This window comes from Microtus ochrogaster, unplaced genomic scaffold (assembly GCF_000317375.1).
Source record: "Microtus ochrogaster isolate Prairie Vole_2 unplaced genomic scaffold, MicOch1.0 UNK6, whole genome shotgun sequence".
Taxonomy (NCBI): Eukaryota; Metazoa; Chordata; class Mammalia; order Rodentia; family Cricetidae; genus Microtus; species Microtus ochrogaster.
In genome coordinates this window covers 11993855-12020047 of record NW_004949104.1, presented here as the reverse complement: position 1 = coordinate 12020047, position 26193 = coordinate 11993855, and the positions used below count along the sequence as shown (strand labels likewise).

At 46.9% G+C, this 26193-nt stretch overlaps 2 protein-coding genes across 4 annotated transcripts in view; one reads left to right on the top strand and one right to left on the bottom strand.

Annotated features, from left to right (window-relative positions):
• Nefh (neurofilament heavy) overlaps positions 1-1648 on the top strand; it is an 11015-nt gene extending 9367 nt beyond the window's left edge. The window contains exon 5 of the mRNA XM_013353349.2: positions 4-1648. Within this exon, the coding sequence (XP_013208803.1) occupies positions 4-1074 (1071 nt within the window). The 3' untranslated portion in view covers positions 1075-1648. The remainder of the gene's footprint in view (positions 1-3) is intronic.
• A 5921-nt stretch (positions 1649-7569) lies between these two features.
• Thoc5 (THO complex 5) overlaps positions 7570-26193 on the bottom strand; it is a 36833-nt gene continuing 18209 nt past the window's right edge. For 2 of the 3 annotated variants that reach the window (XM_013353375.2, XM_013353376.2), the window contains exons 7-21: positions 25319-25433; positions 23762-23894; positions 23047-23082; positions 21681-21758; positions 20761-20801; positions 20435-20534; positions 19798-19906; positions 17328-17429; positions 16607-16703; positions 15796-15910; positions 14520-14623; positions 14309-14396; positions 11956-12071; positions 10467-10657; positions 7570-7760 (exon numbers count right to left, since the gene is read on the bottom strand). In XM_013353375.2, coding sequence (XP_013208829.1) covers positions 7697-7760; positions 10467-10657; positions 11956-12071; positions 14309-14396; positions 14520-14623; positions 15796-15910; positions 16607-16703; positions 17328-17429; positions 19798-19906; positions 20435-20534; positions 20761-20801; positions 21681-21758; positions 23047-23082; positions 23762-23894; positions 25319-25433 — 1489 coding nt within the window. In that variant the 3' untranslated portion in view covers positions 7570-7696. The remainder of the gene's footprint in view (positions 7761-10466; positions 10658-11955; positions 12072-14308; positions 14397-14519; positions 14624-15795; positions 15911-16606; positions 16704-17327; positions 17430-19797; positions 19907-20434; positions 20535-20760; positions 20802-21680; positions 21759-23046; positions 23083-23761; positions 23895-25318; positions 25434-26193) is intronic. The other variant, XM_005366150.3, reaches the window with a different exon arrangement.

Genomic DNA, 26193 nt, shown 5'->3' with positions numbered 1-26193 from the left:
AAATCTCCAGAGAAGGCCAAGACCCCAGTGAAGGAAGGTGCAACATCCCCAGCAGAGGAGTCCAAGTCTCCTGTAAAGGAAGGAGTGAAGTCCCCAGCTGAAGTAAAATCTCCAGAGAAGGCCAAGTCCCCAGTCAAGGAAGAAGCAACATCCCCAGTTCAAGCCAAGTCCCCGGAGAAGGAACAGGCAAAATCACCAGCAGTGGTCAAGTCTCCTGAGAAGGCCAAGTCCCCTGTGAAGGAAGAGGTCAAGCCTCCAGCTGAGGTGAAATCCCCTGAGAAGGCTAAGAGCCCAGTGAAGGAGGAATTGAAGTCTCCTGAGAAGGCCAAGACTCTTGATGTGAAATCTCCAGAAGCCAAGACTCCAGGGAAGGAGGAAGTAAAGTACCCTGCAGACACCAAATCTCCCCAGCAGGCCAAAAGTCCTGCCAAGGAGGAGGTCAAGTCCCCAGAGAAAGTGAAGTCCCCTGAGAAGGAAGCTCCCAAGAAGGAAGAGGTGAAGTCTCCTGTGAAGGAGGAGGTGAAAGCCAAAGAACCCCCAAAGAAAGTGGAGGAAGAGAAGACCCCTACTACACCAAAAACGGAGGAGAAGACGATCAAGAAAGATGAACCACCCAAGAAGGAGGCGCCAAAGCCCAAGGTGGAGGAGAAGGCCGCTACAGTGGAAGCCAAGAAGGAAGAGTCTGGAGAGAAGAAAAAAGCAGCGACCCCAGAAAAGGAGACTCCTGCCAAGACAGAGGTGAAGGAAGAGAAGACAGAGATGCCCAAGGCAGAAGCAGATGACACCAAGGCCAAAGAACCCAGCAAACCCGCAGAGAAGGAAAAGCCACAGAAAGAAGAGATGCCGGCAGCACCAGAGAAGAAAGACAGCAAGGAAGAGAAGGCCACAGAGTCCAAGAAGCCTGAGGAGAAGCCCAAGACAGAGGCCAAGGCCAAGGAGGATGACAAGAGCCTTTCCAAAGAGTCTGGCAAACCCAAGACGGAAAAGGCAGAAAAATCCTCTAGCACAGACCAAAAAGATAGCCAGCCCCCAGAGAAGACCACAGAGGATAAGGCTATCAAGGGGGAGAAGTAGGCTGACACAGGAACACCAGAACAGCCAAAGAAACTCAGGAGGGTCCCGGTACTTAAGGGTCAGTGCAATAAGTTTTATTTCTTCCTTTCCTCTCTGTAAGAAGCAGCAGTGTTTAGATGACGGGTTTGCCCTCACCAAACAGGAATTTCTAGTAGGATTAAGTTAGCAAGAGAAGATCCTGAGCCCTGACCCCCCACATCCCAAGCCCACCTCAGGTGATGGACAATTATGATAGCTTATTGTAGCCGAACGTGATGTATGCTGAATGCTACATGAAAACCACTTGACTAAAAACTGCCCCCTCCTTTCCAAATAAGTGCATTTACTTCCTGTATGTACAATGACAGATGGCCGCAATAATGAATGAGCAGTTAGAAATGCATTATGCTTGAAATGTAACCTATTCCCGAATGCCTTCTTGTTTTCCAAAGGAGTGGTCAGGCCCTTCCCCAGCACTCTCCTGGAAGAGCTGCAGCAGGTGAAGCAGGGCACTGGCCACGGAACCATGCCAGGGCGCACTTTCCACTGAGTCCACTTTCAATTGCTTCTGTGCAATAAAACCAAATGCTTCTAAAATAAAATTGTAGCTGTTCTTATTTGTTCTCTTCCCTTAGGAAGGCTAGGGACAGGGACAGGAGGTCTGGATGTTACACCAGGTCTGTGCTGGTGGCCTGGGGCATTATTCCTGCATATGGTCCATGGGTTACCTTCCTCAGCATCACCTGGGAGCCGCAGACTCCTGACTGCGCAGTTAATGTCACAATCTGAGAGGGATGCATAGGGAAAGTCCACACTTTGCCAAACCCCAGTTTACCCTATGTACACGATGCTGGGATGCCTGGGAACAGTGAGCGTCAGGAGGATGCTGAATGGTTCATGGACCATAAGAAGTACCTTATATAAGAGGCCACACATGGCTAACTCATCTGTGGTGAAGACTACAGCAGTCACCTAATTTACACCCAATGTGCTTATCTGGGCATGGATTTTACCTTTCTCATTCCTAACTCCCACCCCTTTTATACTTTTATTTGCGACAGTGTCTTGCTTAAATGCCCAGGGTTATCTTGAACTTGTCTTCCTGTCTCTATCTCCCAAATGTCTGGGGTTGCCTGAATCTACCACTATACCTGGCTCTGAAAGCTACAGTCCTGCAGGTTTCCATGGCACCCTCACTGTTAAATCCTTGGTGAGACTGACATGACCCCTTATTCCGCTTGCTCAGGAGTTGCTTCTCTGTTCCTCACCTTTCCCCCACCCCCACTAGATGGCTCTCGGCTATAATGTTTCTTATTTCCTTCCTCTGGTCACTCTGAGGATTGACCCAGAATAGCCAATGAACCTCTTTTCTGGGATTTTAAACTTGGTCGTGAGATGTGAGTCAGGAGCTGTGGGCAGTCACGTTTCCAGAGCTATGGTAAGATAGTCTGAAGGTGAAATGAACAAGACACCTATGGTGAATTTCCTAACGATCCAACCCACAGCTTGTGGCCATTCCTTGAAGTGATAAATCCCTTTCTTTACCAGCGCTCTTTGGGTAAAGACACCGCTTTACAAACAGAGGGCTCTGAATAACAGTGACTAAAGCAGGAGTCGCTATGATCAAGAATAAATGGCGATACTGCAGGGAAGGAGCGTGCCCCACCCTCGGCACACCCGAGTTCTGGTTCACACTCTAGGCTAGGAGCCACACGTCATCTTCGGCACACATCTCCATCTGTCACAAAGATTGAATTATTAAAAGAATGCCAAGGGCGATCACCTCTAGATAAAAATATTTTTTGACACAGTCTCATGTGTCCCAGGGTTACTTTAAACTTGTTATGTTCCTGGATGACCCTGAATTTCTGCTTCCACCTTCTGAGGGTCCCTGGCAAATAACCACTGATCAGCATGGTCAAGGACTCTGACAACTGAACATTAATTTTCTGAGCTGTCTGCTCTGGAGAGATCAGACATCCGTAGGCCCTAACACATAGCCACATCTGCACATAAAGTGAGATTTGAAAGGCAAGAAATAAAATCAGTACTAACAGTCCTTGCCTCAGCCTTCGGAATACCATTATTACAAGCATATACCACCTCGCCTGGCTCTCCCCCATGTAGCTTGCCTAAAAATGTCAGTCATCTGAATACTCCAGAATTTCTGGATTGCCTTAAAAGCATAGAAAACATCTGTGACAAATATGAAGAGTAGTCATGATATTGCATACATTATCTGTAGTCTGTGTGGGCATCACTCTTGAGATAGGGTCTTGTGTAGTGCAGACTAGCTTCTAATTCACTATATAGAGAATGACATGGAACCCAAGGGCTGGGGTTCTCTGTGTGTACCACCACCTCTGGTTTATGTAGTCCCAAGGATCAAATCCAGAGTGTGTGTGCTCTCTACCAATGGAGCTATCTCCTTAATCCCATTTTCAGGGTCAATAAATGATGGAGAAACAGTGAGGTGGGAGCCCAAAGCTATTTGGCTGGTTTGTGGATTAAAAGAAATAGTGATTAACTGTTGAGTCACCAATAATACATTGGTGTTGTATTAAGTAGGGATTAAAAAGGATTTTGCCTTGGGAAACACCTGTAAGGAAGAAAGCTTGCTGCCTGCCCAGCCTAGACATACCCTGTTGACTTTGCTATGGCCCAGGCCCCCATCTTCCAGTATATCTTTCCAATTGTGTCCCTCATCTTCTTCTCAGTTCTAGTTCTCTAGTCTCTGTCTTTGCACCCTTCTGATGGCGTCAGCCCGCCCAGGTAACCCAGGCTAATCTCCACATCTTGAGACTCTTGCCCTCATCCATGCAAAGTCCCTTGTGCCATATGCTCTTGTACTCTGTAAAGATTTGTCACTTGTACTGGTTTAATAAAATGCTGATTGGCCAGTAGCCAGGCAGGAAGTATAGGCGGGATGACCAGAACAGGAGAATTCTGGGAAGAGAAAAGGCTCAGTCTGCAGTTGTGACCCGGACACAGAGGAAGCAAGATGAGACTGCCTCACTAACTTGCTTTTGGTTATGGTGTTTTCATCACAGCAATGGGAACCCTAAGACAGATGGGCTGAGGGGTGTGCTCAGTGCCTAGTAAGCATGACACTCTGTATTATTGGATCTCCAGCATTGAAATAAATAAAAGGCAAGGAACATAAATGGGGTTTCCTGGTGCAAAGCAAGCAGGCAGGGGCTGCAGCTTGGGGTATGCCCCAGCTCAGAAACTGCAAAGACTATGGGCAGTTCTAGCAGAAGCAGCTGCGAGGTCCTTGCCCTATATAGACATTCTGAAGAGGCTGATTGTCAAGTCTGTTTTGTTACCTTTGCTCTGCTGGCTCTTTTGCTAGGGACAAGCTGTAACCAGCAAGCGGAGCCCCTCCCAGCACTCTCCACCCAGTCCCTGCTTCTCTAGAGGTGAGCTTTTGTGCTGAGTCAGTTTGGCTGTCTTCCAGACAAGACCAAAGTGGTGGCTGCAATGCAGGGGCCATTAAAGGATCTAATTTTAGGCCCTGTTTTAATCTTATTCAGCACAGACAGTGAGACACGGCCTGAAAGTAGCCAGAACAAGAAGATGCCAGCAGGGACAGGAAAAAAAGCACCCAGAAGCTCAGCTGCATAAGACAGCAGAGAAGGAGCTGCTTAGAAAACTGGCTCTCCTGTGTTCGTGTCACCAAGAAAAATGAGGGAAGAGAAGGGATAAAAGTATGCCTTCACAGAAAGGCTACGACAAAATGCATTTCAGGAGCTTGTTAAAAATCTTAGGCCAGCTGAGTCACTTGGAAAAAAGTGATTTTCAGATCAGCTTGTAGATAGGCAAGTCTGTGTAGTTGAGGGCCTCTGGCTGAAGAGTGCCTTCCTCTGGTAGTCAGAGAATGGGGGCAGTGTGGGGTGGCGAGGTGTTGATGCTGGACATTTAAGGCTACCCTAAGGAATGAAGAATGTGGCAGGTTTTGGAGTCTCTCGGCTTGTCTTAATTTTATGTTTTTATTTAAGTGTGTGTAGGGTGGTGGTGGTGTGTGCATCAGTGCTGCTGCCTGCGGAGGCAGACACACTGGATCCCTTGATGCTAGAGTTACAGGAGATTGTAAGCCACACCACAAACTTGGGGGCCTCTACAAGAGCAGTACATGCTCTTAACTACTGAACCATCTCTCTAGCCCCAAGCTCCACAAAATCTTTTTCTTCTTCTCCCCAACCCCAATACATGGTTTCTCTGTGCAGCCCTGGCTGTTCTGGAACTAGCTCCTTAGACAAGGTGGGCCTCGGACTCACCTGTCTCTGCCTCCCAAGAGCTGGGATTAGAGGTGTGTGCCACCATTGCCTTGTACTCCCCAAAACCTTTATCTTTGAGATGCTCAGCAGAAAGGGCAGAAAAAGCAGTTTCTATGTGGGAAGTTCATGCTGTCAAGGCTAATCTACTAAGAGTAGACATGTTTGCAAAGTGCTGAATTGATTGCACTGTTCTACAGAGATGAAAAGCTTGAAAAATCTTGCCTGGAACTATAATAAAAGGCACCATTAATTTGCCTTTGAGTTAGCAAACCAGATTATACTTCTAACAATAGAATGGTTATTGTTGAGGTGAAGTGTTCGGTAGCTCAGCTGGCCTCAAACTTCCTATAAAGCAGAGAGTGACCTTGAATTGTGTCCCTCCTGACTCCACCTCATGCTGGGATTATAGACATTCACCAGTACAGCTGGGTTATGTGTTGTTGGAGATTAAATCCAGGGCTTCATGAAGTTTAAGCACTCTATCAACTAAGCTATACGTGTAGCCCATAACCATAGAATAATTCTTAATTTTTGTTTTTGAGATAAGGTCTCTTTATATGACCTCCAACTGTCCTGGAACTCAAAATGTAGTCCGTGCTGGCCTTGAACCCACAGACCTGCCTGCCTTGGCCTCCTGAGTACTTAAAGATGTGACCCTCAATAATTTTTAAATATTTTTCTCTGTGTATCCTGGTTCTTTACTTTTTGGTGCTGAGGAATGACAGAGCTTTGCTTGTGCTCTACCACTGAACTACACTCTCAGCCCTGTGTTCTACACTTTATGCCAGAAGAGGGCACTGGATCTCACAATAGATGGTTGTGACCACTATTTTGTTACTGGGATTTGAACCCGGGTCCTCTGGAAGAGCAGTCAGTGCTCTGAACCACTGGGCCATCTCTCCAGCCTCCCTATTCTACTTAAGGTGAATTGTGAATTTAGTATTGATTGGGCAGAGAGCAGAGTTCTTCAGACAAGTGTCTAAGAAAACTTAGGACAAGGAAGGCTGTTCTTTTTGCATGCTGAGGACTGAACCCCAGGCCTTCAGTATACTAGACAAGTGTTCTACACCGAGCTTCACTTATAGACCCAAGAACGGATAGTTTTGCAATCATTTTCCTAACCTTTGAGTCAAAACATTTTAGTTTTTGAGACGGAATCTTGTTGTGCAGCTCTGTGGGTCTCCACCTCTGGTGAAGTCCTGAAGTCAGAGTCCCTGTCATAAGGATCCTCCAGTGTCACCTGGTCTCGCTCTCCATCCATCTTGCTTAGCTTCTGAGCACGTCCAGGGCAGTGTGGCCAGCCTGGTCTCAGTCTCGCTATGACAGCGTGCTGTCACCGGTAGTCATTCTGCACATGACTCTCCAGTACTGGCTCACTGACCGCGAACACTTGAAATATTTAGACCTATTCTCTGTGATGTCTATCTGCTTTCTATTTAAGGTTGCTGCAATGTTAGGCATTTAAAATATCCACCTGCCAAGTGTCAGGCCTTCAAGGAACAAAGACAGTCTAGCAGAAAGAATGAACGCTGAAAGAAACATCTGGATCTACTGACTTTGGTTTCTCTCGCAACTTCCTAGTAAGTAGAAATCTAGGATAAAAACAAAACAAAACAAAAACACCAAGATACTTTGCCCCTGCAAAACTACACAAGACAGGTGTGGACAAACAGGTGTCACCTCCTAGAACCGACATTTCTTAGTGTCTCTCTCTCTCTCTTTTTCAAGACAGGATTTCTCTGTGTAACAGCCCTGGTTGTCCTGGGACTCACTTTGTAAACCAGGCTGGCCTTGAACTCACAGAGATCTGCCTGCCTCTGCTTCCTGAGTGCTGGGATTAAATGCGTGTGTCACCACTGCCTGGTTTCTCAGTCACCTTTAAAAAGCACATCCAGAGTTCCGGAACAGGCAACAAAGCTACAGAGAAATTCTGTCTCAAAACAATAAAAAAACAAAAACAAACAAACAAACAAAAAACCACATCCAAGTGGGAGGTTGGTGGTGGCGTACACCTTTAATCCCAGCACTTGGAAGGCAGAGGTAGACAGAGCTCTGAGTTCAAGGCCAGTCTGGTCTACAGAGTGAGTTTCAGGACGTCAAGGGCTGTTACACAGAGAAACCTCTGTCTTGAGCCTCCCACGCCCTACCAAAAAAAAAAAAAGGTACATCCAGAAATGGTCCTCATGCCATGGTTCTACCTGCTTTTCCAGACTGCCCAAGTAGTTACAAACAAAGGCCATTTGGTCAGGTGACATTTTAATCAGCTGGTGTCTTTGGAAAATAACAAGAACATGTGGCCAGAGCAAAAAGCAGTGATGTAGGATCCAGGGTTGGGCTTTTGGGGAATGATAGGTTAGAGAGGGAAATCACCGGTGGCTGAAGAATCCTTGAGGATGGTTATATTTAAATGGCTTCATCCTACTTGGACCCCTAGAGAAACAAGAAAAGGGACAGTTATAACACACCTTCTGGACTGATAAAATCAATTACAATTCACTCACAAGAGAACGCCAGGTAGCTGTCATGAGGAAATGTTACAATTGCATGGCTTAGGCGCAGGGCACAGTGAGAAAATCAGATCACACTGGTTAAGGTGTGACACCATTTTTATAAAAATGTCTCTATATGCTTGCAACATGTGTGAGCCTGAAAGATCCCTTAATGTGGCAGACATTTCGGGGACAGTACATGAACATTCTCGTTTTTTGGATCACTATTTATAACTCTATCAATGAACACTAGATTCCTATAACTGAAAAAGCAAGAAGAACATTTATTTATTTTTTTTAAATATTTATTTATTTATTATGTATATAATATCTTTCTGCGTGTATGCCTGAAGGCCAGAAGAGGGCACCAGACCTCATTACAGATGGTTGTGAGCCACCATGTGGTTGCTGGGAATTGAACTCAGGACCTTTGGAAGAGCAGGCAATGCTCTTAACCGCTGAGCCATCTCTCCAGCCCCCAAGAAGAACATTTAAAACTGAAGAAATAGGCAAAGGAAGCAAAATTTTGCACAATAGTATACAGCCAGGAAGCAACAGAAACAAAAATCAGAGGTCTGACACCAAAATCTGTTCCAGGAAGGCTGAATCATGGTCAAGCAGAGCAAGACCCATGTTCAGACTTCCTCCCAGTGAAAATCAGAGCAGGAAAATGGGTCCTCAACAAAACTCTCAGAGGGACTTCTACACAAAGACAACCATCTACAAACAGGACTTCTCCCCATGTCTGTCTAGGATTGACATCCAACAACAGCTACAGAAGGTGACCCTCCGGGACTTGGTCTAAGGCAGTAAGGATGTGTATAGGATAGTTTTTTGTCAACTTACACATGTCAGACCAAATGAGAAGCAAGTGGAGTGAGCAAGTTGGTGAGCAGCACCCTCCATGGTCCCCTCTTCAGTACTACAGAAGGAAACCCTTTCCTGCCCAGCTTGCTTTTATGTGTCCATCATAACAGAAGAGTAATGGGGGATGTGTGAGTAAGACAGCAGGGGTGTAAAAGGTGAGCAAAGTTTTATTCTTCACCAGGGCTGAAGGGAATTAAACCTTCTTCTCCTCAGTGGCTGAGGGCTTATCCAGCCTGTGTTGTGCTGGCACTGTTAACATCCCCATTCAATTTAATCTTTCCATTAACACATGGAGTATGTGCTGCTTGGAGGATTAAGTACAGAGATCCTTATCTCATAGGTGGGAGCTGGACCTGAAATCTCAGCCTGGATCATCTATGGCATTATAAGTCTCCAATCAGAGGGGTACACCTAAGCAGAGTGGTGAAGTGTCAGTCCAAGACAAACCCCAGGTCTACTACTGCCCACACCAGCACCCTGTACTTAGTAGTCGCAGGACCCCAGGTCAAGAACCTTGCGGCTCCATCCATCAACTCTGATGCTGTCACCTCCCAGAGCACTGATGGAGCTCAACACCTCAGGAAGGGAAAACAAGCACAGGCTGGGTGGGGCTCCCATCCTGAAAATGTGCTAGAGCAGGTGGAGAGGTGGAGAGAGCTGAGATTTCACACAGACCCACTGGAGGGAACAAGCTTCAGAGTGGCATTGGTGGTCAGCCTGGCCTTGCAGCCACTCAGGGCTGGAGCTGGCTATTATCAAACACCATAAACCAGGACAGTGGAGGTGCCAGACAGGAGGGAGGCTGGACACCTTCCCAGATGTCAGAACTTGCTATTCAAGAATAAGACTGAGAGCAAGGTGAGAACTCTTTTGTTTTATCTGTTCTGTAGCCAAGGTCCAACCCATGGCAATCCTCCTGCCTCCAGCTTCCAAGTGCTAAGATTTTAGGCATGAGCCACGACACCAGGCCTGATAGATTATAACAAATTATAATCCAAACACCCTCCTCACCTTCCTCACTCCCTTGCCCAAAAGAGAAGGGTGCCCTAGAAGTAATCTCTAGTTTTGAAAGAATGACAGCACATGTTAGGGAACAAACAGGAAAGAAGACCCCAATACCCAAGAAAACGGAAAACTAGCCTGAGGTACTGCAAGTCCAGACACTCTAAACACCATGTGCCAAGAGCTGCTAACAGGTCTAAAGAGCCCCTAACTTGGAGCAGGAATCATCCAGGAACTTCAATCAAATGATCTCAGGCACCCTGAGGTCCTCTTCAGCCCTAGAGCCAGGGCTCAGTGCTAGGCGGATGAACTGCTCCGCGTTAGTGTGCTGTGCTCACTCCCTGCCTTCTGGAAGGGCTGTTTTGGTTTGGTTTTTCTCTAGGCTGCATGGTTGCCCACTGACTTGGTCTCACCGAGGGAAGAACACTTGAAGACGCCAGCAAACTCACTAAGATTGTGGGGTACCACTTTAAGTGCTCACTTGGACATCAAAAGTAAACAGGCCCTATTATTTCCCACAGAAAACACAGTTAGCCAAAGCTTTTAGCATGGCCCAGTAGTTTCCTTGGATGGGTGACCTTCTCCAGGGGTGACCAAGAAGTCTCAGGAAGGAGAAAACAAGTTCTTCCTGGAAATATGGCAGCAGAATTTTCTGTTATGAATACAGACAGATGTCCTCTGTGCCAGGCCCTGTCCAATGAGACCTAGTCTTCAAGGGAGGCTCTGACCTCTGCCCATGTCCTCATGAGAAGTCACAAGAGCCCCTACCTCTACTCACCTAAAAAGTCTCAGGCACATCTTCTCCTGGGGAAATTCCTTGGGGCCCTCTACACTGTCATCACGGCTCTCGGTCTCCAGGTAGACGTCCAACAGCACACACAGACGCTGCAGCTGGTTGGTCAAGAGCTGGTGGCTGGGTCGAGGGCCACAGAGCTCCTTATAGCACACGTTGACCTCGCTCTCCATAGCCTGTACGGGTGGGAAGCCAGCACCTCAGCATTTCCTTCCTAGGTATGGCGGGGCACACTGGCCAGGCTTTTACCCCAGAGCTGAGCCTGAGGGTACCACAAGAGCTACAGTTGGCCCCTGAGGGCATGTGCATGCAGGCACAAGCACATATGCACCCAGAGGAGCTGTACAAGCAGAATAGTACCACAGCTTTGTCCAGAGACCCTTGATTATCACAATTTCCCCTAAGTGCCTACAGCAGAAACACAGGACTGCAGGGGAAGAATCTTAAGCCCCAAGTCAGAAGGTTTTCTGCTCTATGGCCATAAGGCTACCAAATCCCACCAAGAGGCGTGACCTTAGCAACAGCCTCAGCATCCTCACGGTCATTGAATCTGAGTGTTTCCGTAATGCTTCTGAATTTATTTACCATCTCACAGAAGCTCAAGGTGTTGACAAGATTTTAAGGAAACTTTTTGTTTGTTTGTTTGTTTTTTGAGGCAGAGCCTCACTATGCAGCCTTGGCTGGCTTGGAATTTACTATGTAGACCAGCCAGGACTTGATTCACAGAAATCTGTCTGCTTCTGCCTCCCCAGTGCTGGGATTAAAAGGGTGTAGCACCATGCCTTGGAGGATACCGAGTGCATGAAATCCAGAATAACATGTATAAAGTGCTGAGTGAATGTGTGTTCTTGACATGAGCTGGCCGTGGCGAGGACCCTAACCTCACATCCATGCAGGTATGGCAGAGCCTTCCCCTTACCCCACGAGGCTAAAAGGAATGGCACAGCCTTCCCTACTGCTCCAAGTGGGAATGCTGACAGTGTGTTCAGAAAATGTCAACAATTACTTTCAACCCCACAGATATTTACATATTTACAGCCTGGAGACTGCTCCCTACAGAGCCTGCTCCTACTGGGATTAGCTAAATCTGCCTCCTTGGTCCGTCTGTGCACCCTGACTCTGCCTCCACGTACTCTATGTAATAAGCATGCTGGGTCTGGAGGTGGGCTAAGGTTTCTCTAGTCCAGCACGCCTGCTTCCAGGCTTCTGTGCGTCTGTCTTTTCTTCAATCCCTCACGGCCCTCAGTAGATCCAAATCCCTGGAGTGGTGCAAGGATGCCGCACCCAGCTAAGAATGTGATCTGGTGAGTGGGAAAAGCTGTGGGCTCCAGGGAAATGGAGGGGTGAGCACGTTCTATAAGTCCTGTCAGGTCTTTCCTGGGACTGAAGCAGTGCCCATGGCCTCCGCAGCTGCAGCCTTGGCCACCTTCCTAGGGGTTCTCCATGTTCCTCCTGACACACATGTGGGTCTTACCCGAATATTGTCATCATTGCTGTTGGTTTTCTCCCCTTTCCAGTTTAGACAGAGTCGGAAAATGGGTGGGATGGAGGAATAGCCAGGGTTCAACACCACAGCAGCTTGAAGTTTCGCTGGCAACAGGGGAAAGGGAGAAAATCAGTGACCACCCAGCTTCCCATGGTGGTCTACACACTGTACCCAAAGTCAACACAAATGTCTCCCATTAACGTAAGTGCTGCCAAGTGTATGGGTACTAACTGTTTTAGACTCTAACAGAACTTCCAGGTTGCTGAGAGTAAGACATAGTAATTCTGGTTCTTCCCAAGATCTGCTTTACTTACCGGTATTTGTCAATGGATTAAATCTGCTCTCGAGAAATGTCATAATTTTTAAAACTGTGTGTGTGTTTGTGTGTGGTTGGTTGTTTGCCTCCACGTATCTTTGTATCTTTGCACCAACATGTATACAGTGCCTTTGGAAGCCCGAAGAAGCAAATGAATGCATTCTAGGACTGGAGTTACAGGTGGTTATGAGCTGCCATGTAGGTACTGGAGATTCAACTCAGGTCCTCAGGATGAGCAGCCAGGGCCTTTAACCTGGCTGGCCTTGAACTCAGAGATCTGCCTGCCTCTGCCTCCCAAGTGCTGGGATTAAAGTCATGCACCACCATGCCGCCTTTTTTTTTTTTAAGAATTTGTTGTTGTTGAGAGTCTCACATAGTCCAGACTAGCCTAAAATTCAATTTATAACCAAGAATAACTTTGAATCCTGGTCCCCCTGCTTCTGATTCCCAAGTAGGACTAGTGGCAAATGTTCCCAGCCACTCAAATCTAATTTACATGAGGACATGAGGAAAGTGAGACTTCCAGAAACTTTTCTATCACTAAACAGGTACAAAAGCACAAGACAGAGTATAATCAGAACTGCCTAGTATAAAATCTGCATTCATAATCACTAAACAAATTATCTTCATATATTAATTTCCCCCAGTGATACTTCTGACCCCTGCTGTTGTTAAGATGAACGTAGGTACTGGGTGCATGTGTCTGAGTGCAGGAGCATGCCACAGAGCATTGGGCAGAGGACTGTTTCTCGGGAGACACTTCTCTTTTTCTACTTTGTTTTGAGGCAGGGACTTTCCCTTCTACAGCTATGGTACTTATTGGAGCTTCCAGAAGATTCTCCTATCTCTGGGACTACAGATGCATACCATTCCATTCAAGTTTTTATGTAGGTTCTTGGACTTGATTTGGCTTATACATATCGCCCAAAGGTATTTATACTAGCCTGAGCTGATTTCATAAACAAAAATAAAAGAGCGTGGTGGTACAAACTTTTAATCCCAGCACTTCAGAGGTAGAATAATCTGTGAGTTCTAGCCCAGCCAGGTCTACACAGTGAGTTCCAGACCAGCTGGAGCTCCATAGTGAGACTCTTTCTCAAGAAGACAAAATACACAGCCAGTGAGGCAGCTCAGTAGGTAGGGGTGGCCACTCCTAAGCCTCATGACGTGGGTTTGATGCCTAGAACCCGGAAGACTGAAGGAAAGAGCTGACTCCCCTCAGGTTGTCCTCTGAAATGTGTGTGTGTGTGTGTGTTGCTTAGACCTGAGTGCACACACACATACACTAAATAAAGGTAACAAAAACTGTAACAAACTCTCAAGAGTATGAGTAAATAAGCTCTCTTTTATAATGTTTCCAGCTTTGGGAATTTAATTTTGCTTTACTTATCTTATTTCTCTTTTGTGGTACTGGGGAATAAATCTAAGGCCTCAGGTATGCTAAACAAGTGTTCTAACACTGAATCATATGCCTAGTCCAGGAATTTTACATCTCTCAAAATACTGACTAAGGCAGCTTGCTCAGCTCAGGGGTCACAGCCGTGAGGCTGGGGGACAGAATGAATAGGCAGTGCCAGGCTGCTGAGGCTGGGGTAGGAGAACAGCTGACAGCCCAAGCAGGACATCTGCATGGCTCCAGAGAGGAAGGGAGGTTCTGTTACCCAACCTTACAATCAGAGTAACAGCCCTACCCTTCTGTGTGGAGCGCAGATACGAGATATGCCCCTACAGGGAACTAAAACGAGAGATAAAACCAAGCTGAGGTGAGACCAAGCTTGAGAGTCGGCCATGATTGACACAGCTCTAAAATGGATGAGCCCACCACCCCAGTGACTACATGAGGATTCACTGACATGACACGTGTGTGGCTGTGTTATAGAACAAGTCCTCACTGAAAGAGTGGTTCCCTGGTCACCAGTGTCGGAAATCTCTACGGAGGATTCTAGGGTCTTTTGCTAGGCATGCGTACTATTTGAGAGCTCCCCTTGATTAGAGAGCCCTGTGGTCAGTAGAGTGATCACCTACCTGTTCCCCTTTCAATAAGCGCCAGGTAGTAGAGATTGGTGTCCCCAGCCAGTCCTGCCTCTACTATGTCCTTAGTGAAGTGCAGTTCCTAGAACAAGAACCAGGGTGAACTGCTGCTCCCCTAAAGCCTCTGCCCTGATGGCGGGGGGTAGGGGTGGGGGGGACAGGAGCTGAGGGGTGACATGGTCACAGGGGCTGCAGTTCTACCTACCATGTAATCTTCATGGGCAATTATCACCCACTTTACCAGGCGAGAAACAACCTTGGCAGGAAAGAGGTACTGGCAGTCACTGGTAACTGGCACAATGCCATGTTCTAAAAGACAGCAAGGCAGGAGGCATTACAGGTAGAAATCAGGTAGCACAGCTGTGGCTTGCTGTCATTATATACCAGGAATAGAGAAGCATTTCAACCTGACATCTACTTCATGCAGGACTATGTATGCCTGCGGTCAGACCCAGGACCTGCATTCACGGTACTTTATCCTTAATGCAGACAACGTCCAGTAAAACAAATCCCTGAAGCCACAACTAGCGTCAATGCCTCTGCAGCAGGAACTGTTAATTAGATCAAATAGCTAAGAGGGCTGAGCTGACCTTGACAGAAAAACCCCAGCAGTGTTCTGTGTCAGTTCCCTGCTGGTGTCTCAGTAAACAAATACTCTGACAGGGAACACTCTAGATGACAATCACCCAACCTTGGAAAAGTTAGCAATGCTGAGTGGGGAGCAAGGCCTGAGGGATAGGTGATGTTGCCCTGGAGCTCAGTTTCCACATGGAACCAAAGACCTGGCCTGGAGGTGGGAAAGAGGGGTCTTGTCTCCAGTTGGGTCCTGGAAACCCAAATGCCTAGCTTGACAGTGACTCTAATACCCAAAACTCTGACTCCCTCCAAAACCTTACCCCCACCCTGCAAGTGCCTTGTAAATACCCATCGAGTTTTTACTAGATGAACTGAAAGAAGCCATCCAGCTACCACCTAGGCCAGAGGCTCATCATAATCACTTGGGAGCTTAGGGGAAAATCCAAGGGGTTCAGCTATACCCTTAGAAGCACTAGCTCAGTAGATCTTAAGGAAAGGATAATGGGATGACCCCTGTCTAGCTACAATCAGTGAGCTGAATGTGAATACAAGGGTCCCACTGTTTCTCCCCTCAGGCTATATGGGGTATAAATCAGCATAAATTAGACTCTCATTAAATACTGCCAAATGCATATGAATCTGTGATGCATGGACCTAGGATAAGCTGCCTGGATGAACCCGTGAACTTGTGCCAATGGCTAGTGTCTTCTGGGAGGTCTGGCAGAGAACTGATGCTTCTGCAGGGAGCTCAGACCTCTACCTGAATGGGCCTGCTGCTCTCCCCACTGGCCCTACCATCCACTGCTCAGTAAGGCTAGGAACAGGATTCACAAGTGGGAAAGGAGGTGGCGTTATTCCTATGTTGACTGAGTGGCTGTCAGGCCCTACTTCCTGCATCAACTTACCCAGAGATGCGAACTGTTTGTGGAGAGCCAGGCGAGACTGTACCCTGGTCTTCAGCAGTTTCATGGTGGTCTCCATATGGCTGGCGCTCTGTGAGTGGTCAGCTATCACTGTGTGCTAATAGGGAACGACAGTGAAAGATACACGTGAGAGTCCCCTTTCCTTTCTCCAGGGACCAGCCAGACTGCCCAGCCAGTCCCAAGGTGGGTGCTGTGTGAGAATGACAGTATTTCTCTACGTAACAGGTCAGATGCTAAGCCCTGGCAAGAACACAAGATACTGGGGTCCCATGAGGCTGGGATCAGCTCCTGAAAAAGGCAGGATTCTATAGTGTACAGCCCCTGGGATCAGCTCCTGAGAAAAGGCAGGATTCTATAGTGTACAGCCCCTGGGATCAGCTCCCGAGAAAAGGAAGGATTCTATAGTGTACAGCCCCTGGGATCAGCTCCTGAGAAAAGGCAAGATGCTATAGTGTACAGCCCCTGGGATTTTGCCCATTCTCATTTGTAGCAGCCTTGTGCACAAGTCCAACAGCAGCAAAAGCTGTAACTGTGCTATACCTTGGGGCAAGACCAAGTTATCTTTGGTTTATAAGGCTACCAAGCTCCTAGGGAAGGTCAAGTCATTTCAATACATGAAGACTAGGGTAAGGTATTTTAGTGCCCTAAGTGGATGGAGGTCAGAACACAGCCTCAAAGGAAGATTCTCTGCTAGATCACAACCCTATGATGTTATGAGACGCCTTTCTGGAATCTGTCTAGGAAGAGGAGCACTTCAGATCCTCAGCCAAGAAGGTAGGGCCAGAGTACACACCTGGGGCTGCTCTTTGGGGAAGTGGAGGCCACCCAGCTTCTGCACCCACAAGTAGGGGTGACCTAAGTCAAGAACATAGTCTCTCAAAGTCAGGATGCTGCAAAAGAGAAGACAGAATAAAATAATTTTATGAGCTGGGAACACAGCTCAGGAGCAGAGCTCTCACACAGGCCCTAGGCTCAGTCCCAAGTACTGCCTAGCCCCAGGACACAGTCCTTCTGTGTACCCTGGGGCATTCCCCAGTGCCCCCAGACAGGCCAATCCCAGTCCACAAGTCAAACTCCTTAAATGTACAAAATCTCTACTTGAAACTTCATCACCAATATCCCATCTTTTTCCCTAGAACCTTTGCCTCATGAAGCAGAGCTCGAAAAGGCAGCCACTGGCCTCTTCTCAGCTCTATACGCTCATAAAATAACTTTTAAAATCTTGAGTACTCAAAATTAAGATGCCATTCCTTTTATTTATACTGTTTTGTTGTCTTTTGTTTTTGGCAGACTAGGGATACAACCCACCATACCACTACTGAGCCATATCCCTAACCCTCGTGTCCCTATATTCCAGATTTCATCTTTCCATGACATCCCTTTGCCTTCTATGCAGGAACAGAAAGATGTCCCCTGCAGCCCCAAGGTCCTCTGGGCCTACCAGGTCTCCAGTTTGGCCTGAACTAAACAGATACAGACACAGAATAAGGGAAGATGGAAGCCTGCTTACTCACCCAACTTTATCAAACTGATACTGATTGGCTGGGTTTGGAGTTTTCTTTCCATGATCTCCAGGATACAAGCAGCTCAGGACCGAGTCAGGAGACAGCAAGTCTCTACAGAAGACAGGACTACAGTGAGAACGCCAGTTGACACGGTGCCTCAGAGTGCACCTGGGCATCTGCCAGTGGCAATATACCACTCAGCTGTTAAGATGTCAACTACCATACTACCATCTTTTATGTTGTTTATTTTTGGAAACAAGCTTTCTCTGTGTAGCCCTGGCTGTCCTGAACTCAGAGATCCGCCTAGCTCTGCCTCCCGAGTGCTGGATTAGAGGCGTGCGCCACCACACTGGGCTCTACCATCATCTTTCATTGTCTGCTTCCTGTGCACCAAATCCTTTCAGTGCTTCAAGTCAGTGACTCTCCAAATATTATGAAACAGAGAAGATCTTCATTCCATTTCTCAAGGTATAAACTCAAGGTATTGGAAGGTCGGACAGTGACATTCATGATGCTACCAAGTACAGAGGCCAAAGTTAGCACTATCTGATCAGAAAGAATAGCTTTTTTTTCTTTATTTTGTGCTTGTGCGTATGCACTGTGGCACACAGAGAACAATTTTTAGTAGTCAGTGCTGTGAGATATGTGATTACACCGTTTAAAGACATGTATGTCACTGTGATTGACTTAATAAAAAGCTGAATGGTGAATAGCTATGCAGGAAGACGTTAGGCAGGACTTCTGGGGACAGAAGGGTCTTAGAGAAGAAGGCAGAGTCGCCAGCCAGACACAGAGGGAACAGACATGCAAGAGAAAAGGTAAAAGCCACGAATCACGTGGCAGCACGAAGATGAACAGACATGGGTTAATTTAAGTTATAAGATCTAGTGCGACAGGCGTAAGCTATAGGCCAGCTTTTATAATTAATAATTAGTCTCTGTCATTTTTGTGAGCTTGTAGCCCAAAGAAAAATCCATCTACGAGTCAGTTCTTGTGTCTATCTTATCGAGGAGGATCTTTCCTGCTTCTACCATGGCTCAGTGTACTCCAGGCAAGCTGGGTTGAGCGCTTCCAGCTGATTTTCCTGCCCCAATGCCCAGCTCACTGGGATAACAGGTACAATTATACCTGGCGTTTTACAGGAGTTCTAGGAATTGAACTCAGGTCATCAGGCTTTAGTACCAAATGCTCTTACTAATAAGCCATCTTCCTGGTTCCTGAGAACAGGAGTCTTTAGTATTCTGTTTTGTTGTTTTTAAAATTCTCCCTTCCAGAATTATCCAGTGGGGCTGAGAAGGTGACTCAGTTGGTAAGGTGCTCGCTACACAAGCATGAGTTCCATGTCCACATCCACATAAAAATCAGGTACAGCGGCACACAACTATAATCCCTGAGGAGGCAGAGACAAGGATCCCTGGACTTGCGGGCCAGCCAGTATTATCATACTATGTATCCTAGCCTGGACACTACACAGCCCAGCCCCACTACCCTTAATTCAAGAAACAGCAGGATCTCCATGAGTTGGAAGCCAGCCTAGTCTACAAAGCAAGTTCAACGCCAGCCTGATCTACATAGCAAGTTCTAGGCCAGCAAGACTATACACAGTGACACCCTCTCAAAGAGTGTCCTCAAACTGCTCAGTCAATGAAAGACCCAGCTGAGATGTGGAATTTAGAAGAACCAGGCTCTGGACTCCCTCTGCTGGGAGTATGGTCAACTGCACCCAACATGCTGCCAGGCAGTGCAGCACCACCCAGCACAGGCTGCAGCAGCCAGAAGAGAGTGTAATAAACCTAAATGCAGGGTCTACAGCCAGGAGAGGCCTCTCATCTGGCAGAATGGGAAGGGACAGGCAGAGCTCTGCTCCACTACATACTAGGCCAATGCTTTTTCGCCTCAGTGTCCTTTCTCCAGTTGAAAGCAGGACCAGCCCAGGCAGGGCCAGGCCAGGGCAGTGATCCTCTAAGTATAGGTTAGTTTACCCCCAGGTTCTTTCTGTTCTCTGTTCTTCTTCTCTAGACTGTAGAAGAAGACTACCATGGTCAGAGGCTACCTGTTTATAGTCTTCTACTTACCACCAAGTTAAGGACAACCCTAGGGAATGAACCAAGCTAGGAAACAAAAATCCTGGCCCCTTGGGACAGAAATGGGAAAAGAAGGGCCAAAATTTGTCAATTTGGTCATGTCTCCCATACCTCATTCACGCATTTACATGCATTTTGCTGACTATAAAAGCCTGTGGATCTGCCCAACAAGCAATTGTGCTGTTATCACTTGTTTTATCTGCTGTAAAGAACTTCACAAACGTGAATCAGAGAGCACTTCTATATCTCAGGGATGTGCCAGGACTCCCACGTTGTGGGGACACAAGAACATAGGTCAACATGGCAAAGGAACCTCTCATAGTCAGAAGGAGGACTGGGGAACAGGGGCTCTCACCACATCCGCCCATGTGCCATCCCCAGTGCCTTCCCCCTACCCTGCACTGATGGGGGTGATCAGCTCAACGGTGGTTGTCACTTTGGCTTTCACTGTCATGATGTTGAGGTTCATGAGATAGTAGAAAGTCAGATGAAGCACACTGTTGTCTGGAGGAGCAGGGAAAGAAGAGATCATTTATGAATCAACACATCTGAGGCCACGTATAGTTAATTCCAGCCTTGGAAGGCAGAGGCATGAGGATATCTAAATGCAAGGCCACCTGGCCTACAGAGCAAGTTCTAGGACAGTCAGGGCTACATATTAAAGATGCCACCAACCTCCATCTCAAAAGGATAAACTAAAAAAGCACGACTCCAAGTAAAATGAAAAATGGTCAGAGAGACAGTTCAGAGGATAATGGCTCTTGCCACCCGATGGTCTCAGATCAATTCCTGAAACCCACATGGTAGAAAGAATCAATTCCCACATGCTGTTCTCTAACGTCTATGTGACTGCTGCAGTGGTATGTGCATACACGCATATACACACACATACATACATGATAAATATGCAGTAAAAAAAAGTATAAATATGAGATTGAAATATTACAGGCAGAGTCTCGAGCTTACTGGACCCTTTGCACCAACAACTGGCCAAGCTCGTAGGCACTATTAGAATTAAGAATGCAGTCAGACCTTTGCATTTCAGATCAAGCAAGACAGACAGCGGGTGCCTTTTCAGCATCTCCTTGCGTTTGTCATCCAGCTGAACCCCAAGGGTGGGTCGACGCCGTTTCTGGACAAAGAAAATACACGAGCATGAGTCATATGAATCTCCCTTTTGCATCTCTGTGTCCCAGAGCCTCAGCACAGCTGCCTGTGACCTTTTGCCCCAGGTACCCAGCTGCCAGACTCCTGTCCCAGCAGACACTTATTCAGATTCTTCAGTTTGCATTCAGGGCTGTGCTCCTTGAAAACACCAGAGTGGCTGCGATATTCCCAAATCAGGAAATGGGGCTCACCGTGGTCTGCTCCTCCTCAGCATCGGAGTCACTCTCGTCATCTGAAGACACACAGGGAAGGCAGTGAGAAGGGAGGTAACTGCATAGGCTCCCTAAGAAAACCTCCACCACGGGACTGAGGGGCCCACCCAGACTTCCTTCAAATAAGGGGTGAGTAAACCGGCTGCTTCTTACTTGGTATAGAAAACATAATGTAAAGAAAGAATGACTTAGAAACCTACCAGCCAGCCTGGTTTTGTTTTGTTTGGTGTGGTGTTGTGTGTGTGTGTGTGTGTGTGTGTGTGTGAACTTGCCCATGTAAACCCAGCTCCTGATGTGGGTACTAGGATCAGAACTCAGATCTTGATGCTGGCAGCAGTATTTTACCTGCTGAGCCATCTCCTCAGCCTCCAGCCCTGCTTTTCAAGAGTCTTTGAAATGTCATTTCTATGGAGCATAAAGTCCTTTGTTGGTAGGACAGTGGTAAGAGCAACATAAATAACAGTAGCTGTCTGTATAGAGGGCTGCTGTGTACCCAAGTCAAGACTGTTCTTTCATGCAACCTACACAACGGGAATGGGCGGAATATGAGGAATTTATAAGTTATATGAGGAATTTATCATTTTTTTAGGAGAGCCGGGGCACTGAGACAGGGTCTCAATATGTCACCCTGGATGGCTTGGAAGTTACTTTATAGACCAGTTTGGCTTCAAACCTGTGGCAATTTTCTTACTGCAACCTCCAAAATTTGGGTATAATTCCTCAGGGTCGAAGTGCTGGTGAGTGCTAGGGATAAAATCCAAAGGCTGCATTTCGTGATTCTGGGAACTGAGTTCTCTTGGGCCTACCCTAAAACTGGCATTAAGGTCAAGCCTCCTGCTACACCGCATCAGTCCAGCTATTTAGTATCCTTGAGTGAGGTATCCCAATCCCCATGTTACCTTGAGAGTCCTCAGGGGGCTTGAAGAGAGCTTTGGCTTCGTCCACACTGCCTTCAATTGCCACAGACAACGTCTTATCTAGAGGTGAGAAAAGGCCTCTTGGGAAAGCTGCTGGGAGGTTGCTGAGTGCAAGCCAACACAGCAGCTGTGTTTTCTCAACACCTGCCCCATTCCTTGCTGACTGAGGGGGAGGGCAAACTCACTCCACACAGAGGAAGGAAATAGGAACTAAAATCTGTTCTCTATGGTTCACTAAGAACACAAAATCCAGAGTACTGCTTCGCAGCTACACATCCCTGAGACATGCAAACCCTGGGCTTGTCACCCCACAGCCTCTCCCACCAACTGTCCTAAAAAGTTCTCTCCCAGAAGCCCACACCCATCCATACCCCAGATGATGGGGCACTCTCTGTAAGAAGGTCTGTGTTCAGCACTGTCTCGTTTTACAGTGCAGCAGAGAAGAGGAGGTGAGAACATGGATGCTGCAGCCTAGTCCCAGACCTGACTCCTGTCCCACTTATTACTGGACTTGTGACCTGGAAGGGAACTTACTGCTCTGAGGCTCAGTTTCCATAGCTAAGAAATGGCGACTTGGAAAACAGCAACTGTTAGTTGAGCGGTAGCAGGTAAATGAACTAAGGCTTAAATTTTTAGTTACATTAGTTTTGGGGGTGAGGAATGTAGCATAGAAGAGTACAATCAACAAGCATAAGGCTGTGGCTTTGATCCCCAGCACCACAAAATAAATAAGTAAATGCATCCTTTAGTCTCACGATAACTGAATGGGGCATACTATTATTATAGACATGCAGAGAAACCTGACGCTCAGGAAACAGAGTCCTCTCCAGGCCCATTCACTTTGGGCTTGGCTCTCGACCACTCAGTTATCAATCTGTTTCCCACTCTGCCTGATGTGGAACTCTGGGATCCTTCTGCTATGAGCAAATAAGACACACTCCACTTGCTCTGTCCTTTTTTCCCGATTGTGGTGGGATGGAATTCAAGGCTTAAGCTACACTGCAGCTCCTCCTCCTCTATCTCACAGGTAAGAACATCACGGAACCCTGGTACCATTTTCCCAGCTACACTATAAAGAAGGAAAGCCTCCCCCCAATATCCAGCTACTGCTTTACATCTGGAAATAATACACAAACCAGCCCAGCCCAGCCCAGCCCAAACAAGCCGGTTACCCCAAGTGAGCACTGGAGACTGTCTTGGGGATCACACCCTCCACATGCTAGGCAATCACTCTACCACAGAGCCACACTCCTTACCTACAATATTCTTTTTAATAGTTAATCTTGAATTCAACAGGAAAAAAGAAGTGGAAACAGTAGAACTTTAAACACAAAAGAAATTTACTCACCCTGTCTAGGGGGCTGGGAGGAGGATTTCATATGAGCTGATGATGGCAACGGAAGAGAACAAAGGGGAAGGAGAGGACGAGACGGACCAAGAAGACACAAGAAAAGACACAGTAATGTCTTGGTGCCATGGCTGGGACAGGGGCATGCACAGGTATAGTATATGCTTTTCTGATGCCATGGGGCAAGGTGTGAACAAGAAGAAAAGTTTAGTGCTAAGTGAAAGCTGCATCGGAGCAGATCAAAACCTAAAATCCTTAGTGGAGTCGCAGGCTGTCCTGAGCACACTGGGGGTACGTCCTTTCCCCCCAAGTAATTCACCGTAAAGTCATGCAGGCTGATTCAGGAGATGTGGAAGCCTGGGAACGCTGCCTAGGACCTGAATCCACTAAGTACCCCACCCCCAAAACACAAAGAAGACACTGATCCACCTGCCAAGTATATCTTGCCGGGGTGAGCAGGCTGCCTGGGCACTGTACCGAAGAGCTATACAGCCATGTTCATAAAGATTCAAAGCATCCACCCTGAGATATCCATCACATTAGTCAAGCCCCAGGCTAGCTGGTTCAAGCATCCATGCTGAAGGAGCAAAGGGGAGGAAGCATCTGTCACCTGAGGGCTCTTGGGCAAAGCTGGGAAACTCTCCTGGGCAGACAGTGCTTTCTCACTCTGTCCGCATCTCCCACAGCTCCCTCCCTGCCTAGCCCCCATACTTACCACAGGCCTGCCCATATGCAGTGGCCTGCACAAAGAGCACATAGAGGGGAGGTGGCAGGTGCCTCGCAGTCTCATACTGTTTGTGTGCCTGGTCAAATGGCATGAACAGGTATTCTTGCACTGGGAGGGAAGCCTGCAAGCAATAAAAGGAAAATTTAGTCTATCTGCATGGATGTTATATGATAGTTTTGTTTTGCTTTTTGTTTGTTTGAGATAGAATTTCTTGGGTTAGCCCTGGCCATTCTGGAACTCACTCTGTAGACCAGGTTGGCCTTGAACTCAGAGATCCGCCTATCTCTGCCTCCCAAGAGCTGGGACTAAAGTACAGGATGCACAGACAAGCAATCTCTGTGAGGTTGAGGCCAGCCTGGTCTATATAGGGAATTCCAAAAGCCAGGACTAGAGAGGGAGAAAGAGACCCTATCTCACAAGAGAAAACAATACAAAACAATAACAGGAAAAAAGAGATATAAGGTATATTCAAGCTTATTTTATAAAACAAAACCTCCCAATTGGCAAGGTAACTGTTAATGGCTTGGTGTGACTAAAGTTTTTGTTTTTGTTTTTGTTTTAACTAAGAACACACAAAACAAAATGTAGACCAGGCTAGTTTGAAACTCTTATGCGGACCAGGCTGGCCTCAAGGCATTTACCACCATCCTCAGCTTCTTGGTTTTTTGAGAAATAGTCTTGCAATGTAGTCTAAAGAGCCTAGAGCCTGCTCTTTATTCAGCCCAAACTGGCCACAACGTCACAATCTTCCTGCCTCAACTTCCTAGGTCCACTACCAGCCCAGCTCCATGTCCTTTTTTTTTTTTATTATGAAGTTCTATTATAAAAATACATTTTGTTAACAGTTCTAATTCCATGCCTACGAAGGAAAGAAGGGCAGACTTGCCAATTCCTAGAAAAATTGATTTATAATTTCCCTAGAATCCTTTCACAAAGTTCCTCTATTAGCCCTTTATCTTGCTTCATAAAATTAAAAGGATTTAGATCAAATCTAGCATCACAAACCAACAAAAATCAGGTCACATACACAAATGTATGTGTGTGTGTGTGTGTGTGTGTGTGTGTGTGTGTGTGTGTGTACACATTTTATAGACAGACAGAAAACAGAGACAGAGCAAGTAAGCGAGAGGGAGATTTTATATGGGTAAAGTGGAAGCTTTTCAAATTGAGTCAAGTTCTTTTTTTCCAGAGAGCAATCCACTTTTCACCATCAGCCCCTGAGGTATCGAGTGAACCTATTAGATGTTCTCAGGAAGCAAGTTTAAATGCCTAGGGACAGCAGGCTGGTGAGGAGCATGCAGGGAAGGGGTGAACTGAACTTAACGAATCTGAGACAGTGTTACCTCAAAGCTATAGCAATAGTCTGGGCACGTGTGTTGATGCTCCAGACCCAGTAGCCCAGTATCTCTTTACTCCAGAACATAACTTGTCTTTCCCAGAAAAAGCATTCTCAGTGTAAGCTGACTAGGATGCCAGAGCTGGGAAGCCCAGAGCGAGGCCGGCCCTGTGGCCTCTGGTCTGTGGTGAAGGAAGAGCCATGCTCACCTGCATGATGCTGTTGAGGCGAGGCTGCAGGCTGCTCAGATACTCCTTCTTCACCTCAATCTCCTTCAGGATCTTCTCCTTGTTGGACAGACATTCGCGGTACTTCTCTGCCAGCCTGCAGGGGCACACAGGGCACTGTCACCAAGGCATTTCGGGGATATTGCAGCACAGCGGTTCAGATCACTCTAGCGACAGCCAGCATTCTGTGCTGAGTCCTTTGTCCATACGAGCACCATCAAACTTAGTAATTGCATAAATCCTCGAATATGTTGACTTAAAACATTTTTATTACATCTCTTTATTTTGTGTGTGGAACAGGGTGAGAACACATGTATCATAGCATGCATGTGGAAGTCAGAGAATAACCCACCTACCATGTGGTTTCCAGGGATCAAACCCAAGTTGTCAGGCTAGCAATTAACCCCTGAGCTGTGTCATTGGCCCTTTATTTAACAAGGTCAAGCTGGTCTTGAACTCGTGACAAGCTTCCTGCATCAGTCTTCCAAGGGAAAAGATGACAAATGTGAGCCACCATTCACAGACGTCAGACATTTTTTTCCTTTCCTTTCCTTTCCTTTCCTTTCCTTTCCTTTCCTTTCCTTTCCTTTCCTTTCCTTTCCTTTCCTTTCCCCTTCCTCTTTTTCTCATTGTGAGACAGGGTTCTACTAAGTTATACATGTTAACCTTTGTCTTGTTAGGGCTTCTAGTTGTGATAAAACAAGACAAAAAGCAACTCAGGGAGAAAAGGGTTACTTCATCTTACAATTCTAGGAAGGAACTCAAGTTAGGAACTGGGGGGCCAGAACTGGGCCATGGAGGAATGCTGCTTATTGGCTGGTTCCGCACAGCTTGCTCAGTTTGTTTTATTTCTCTCT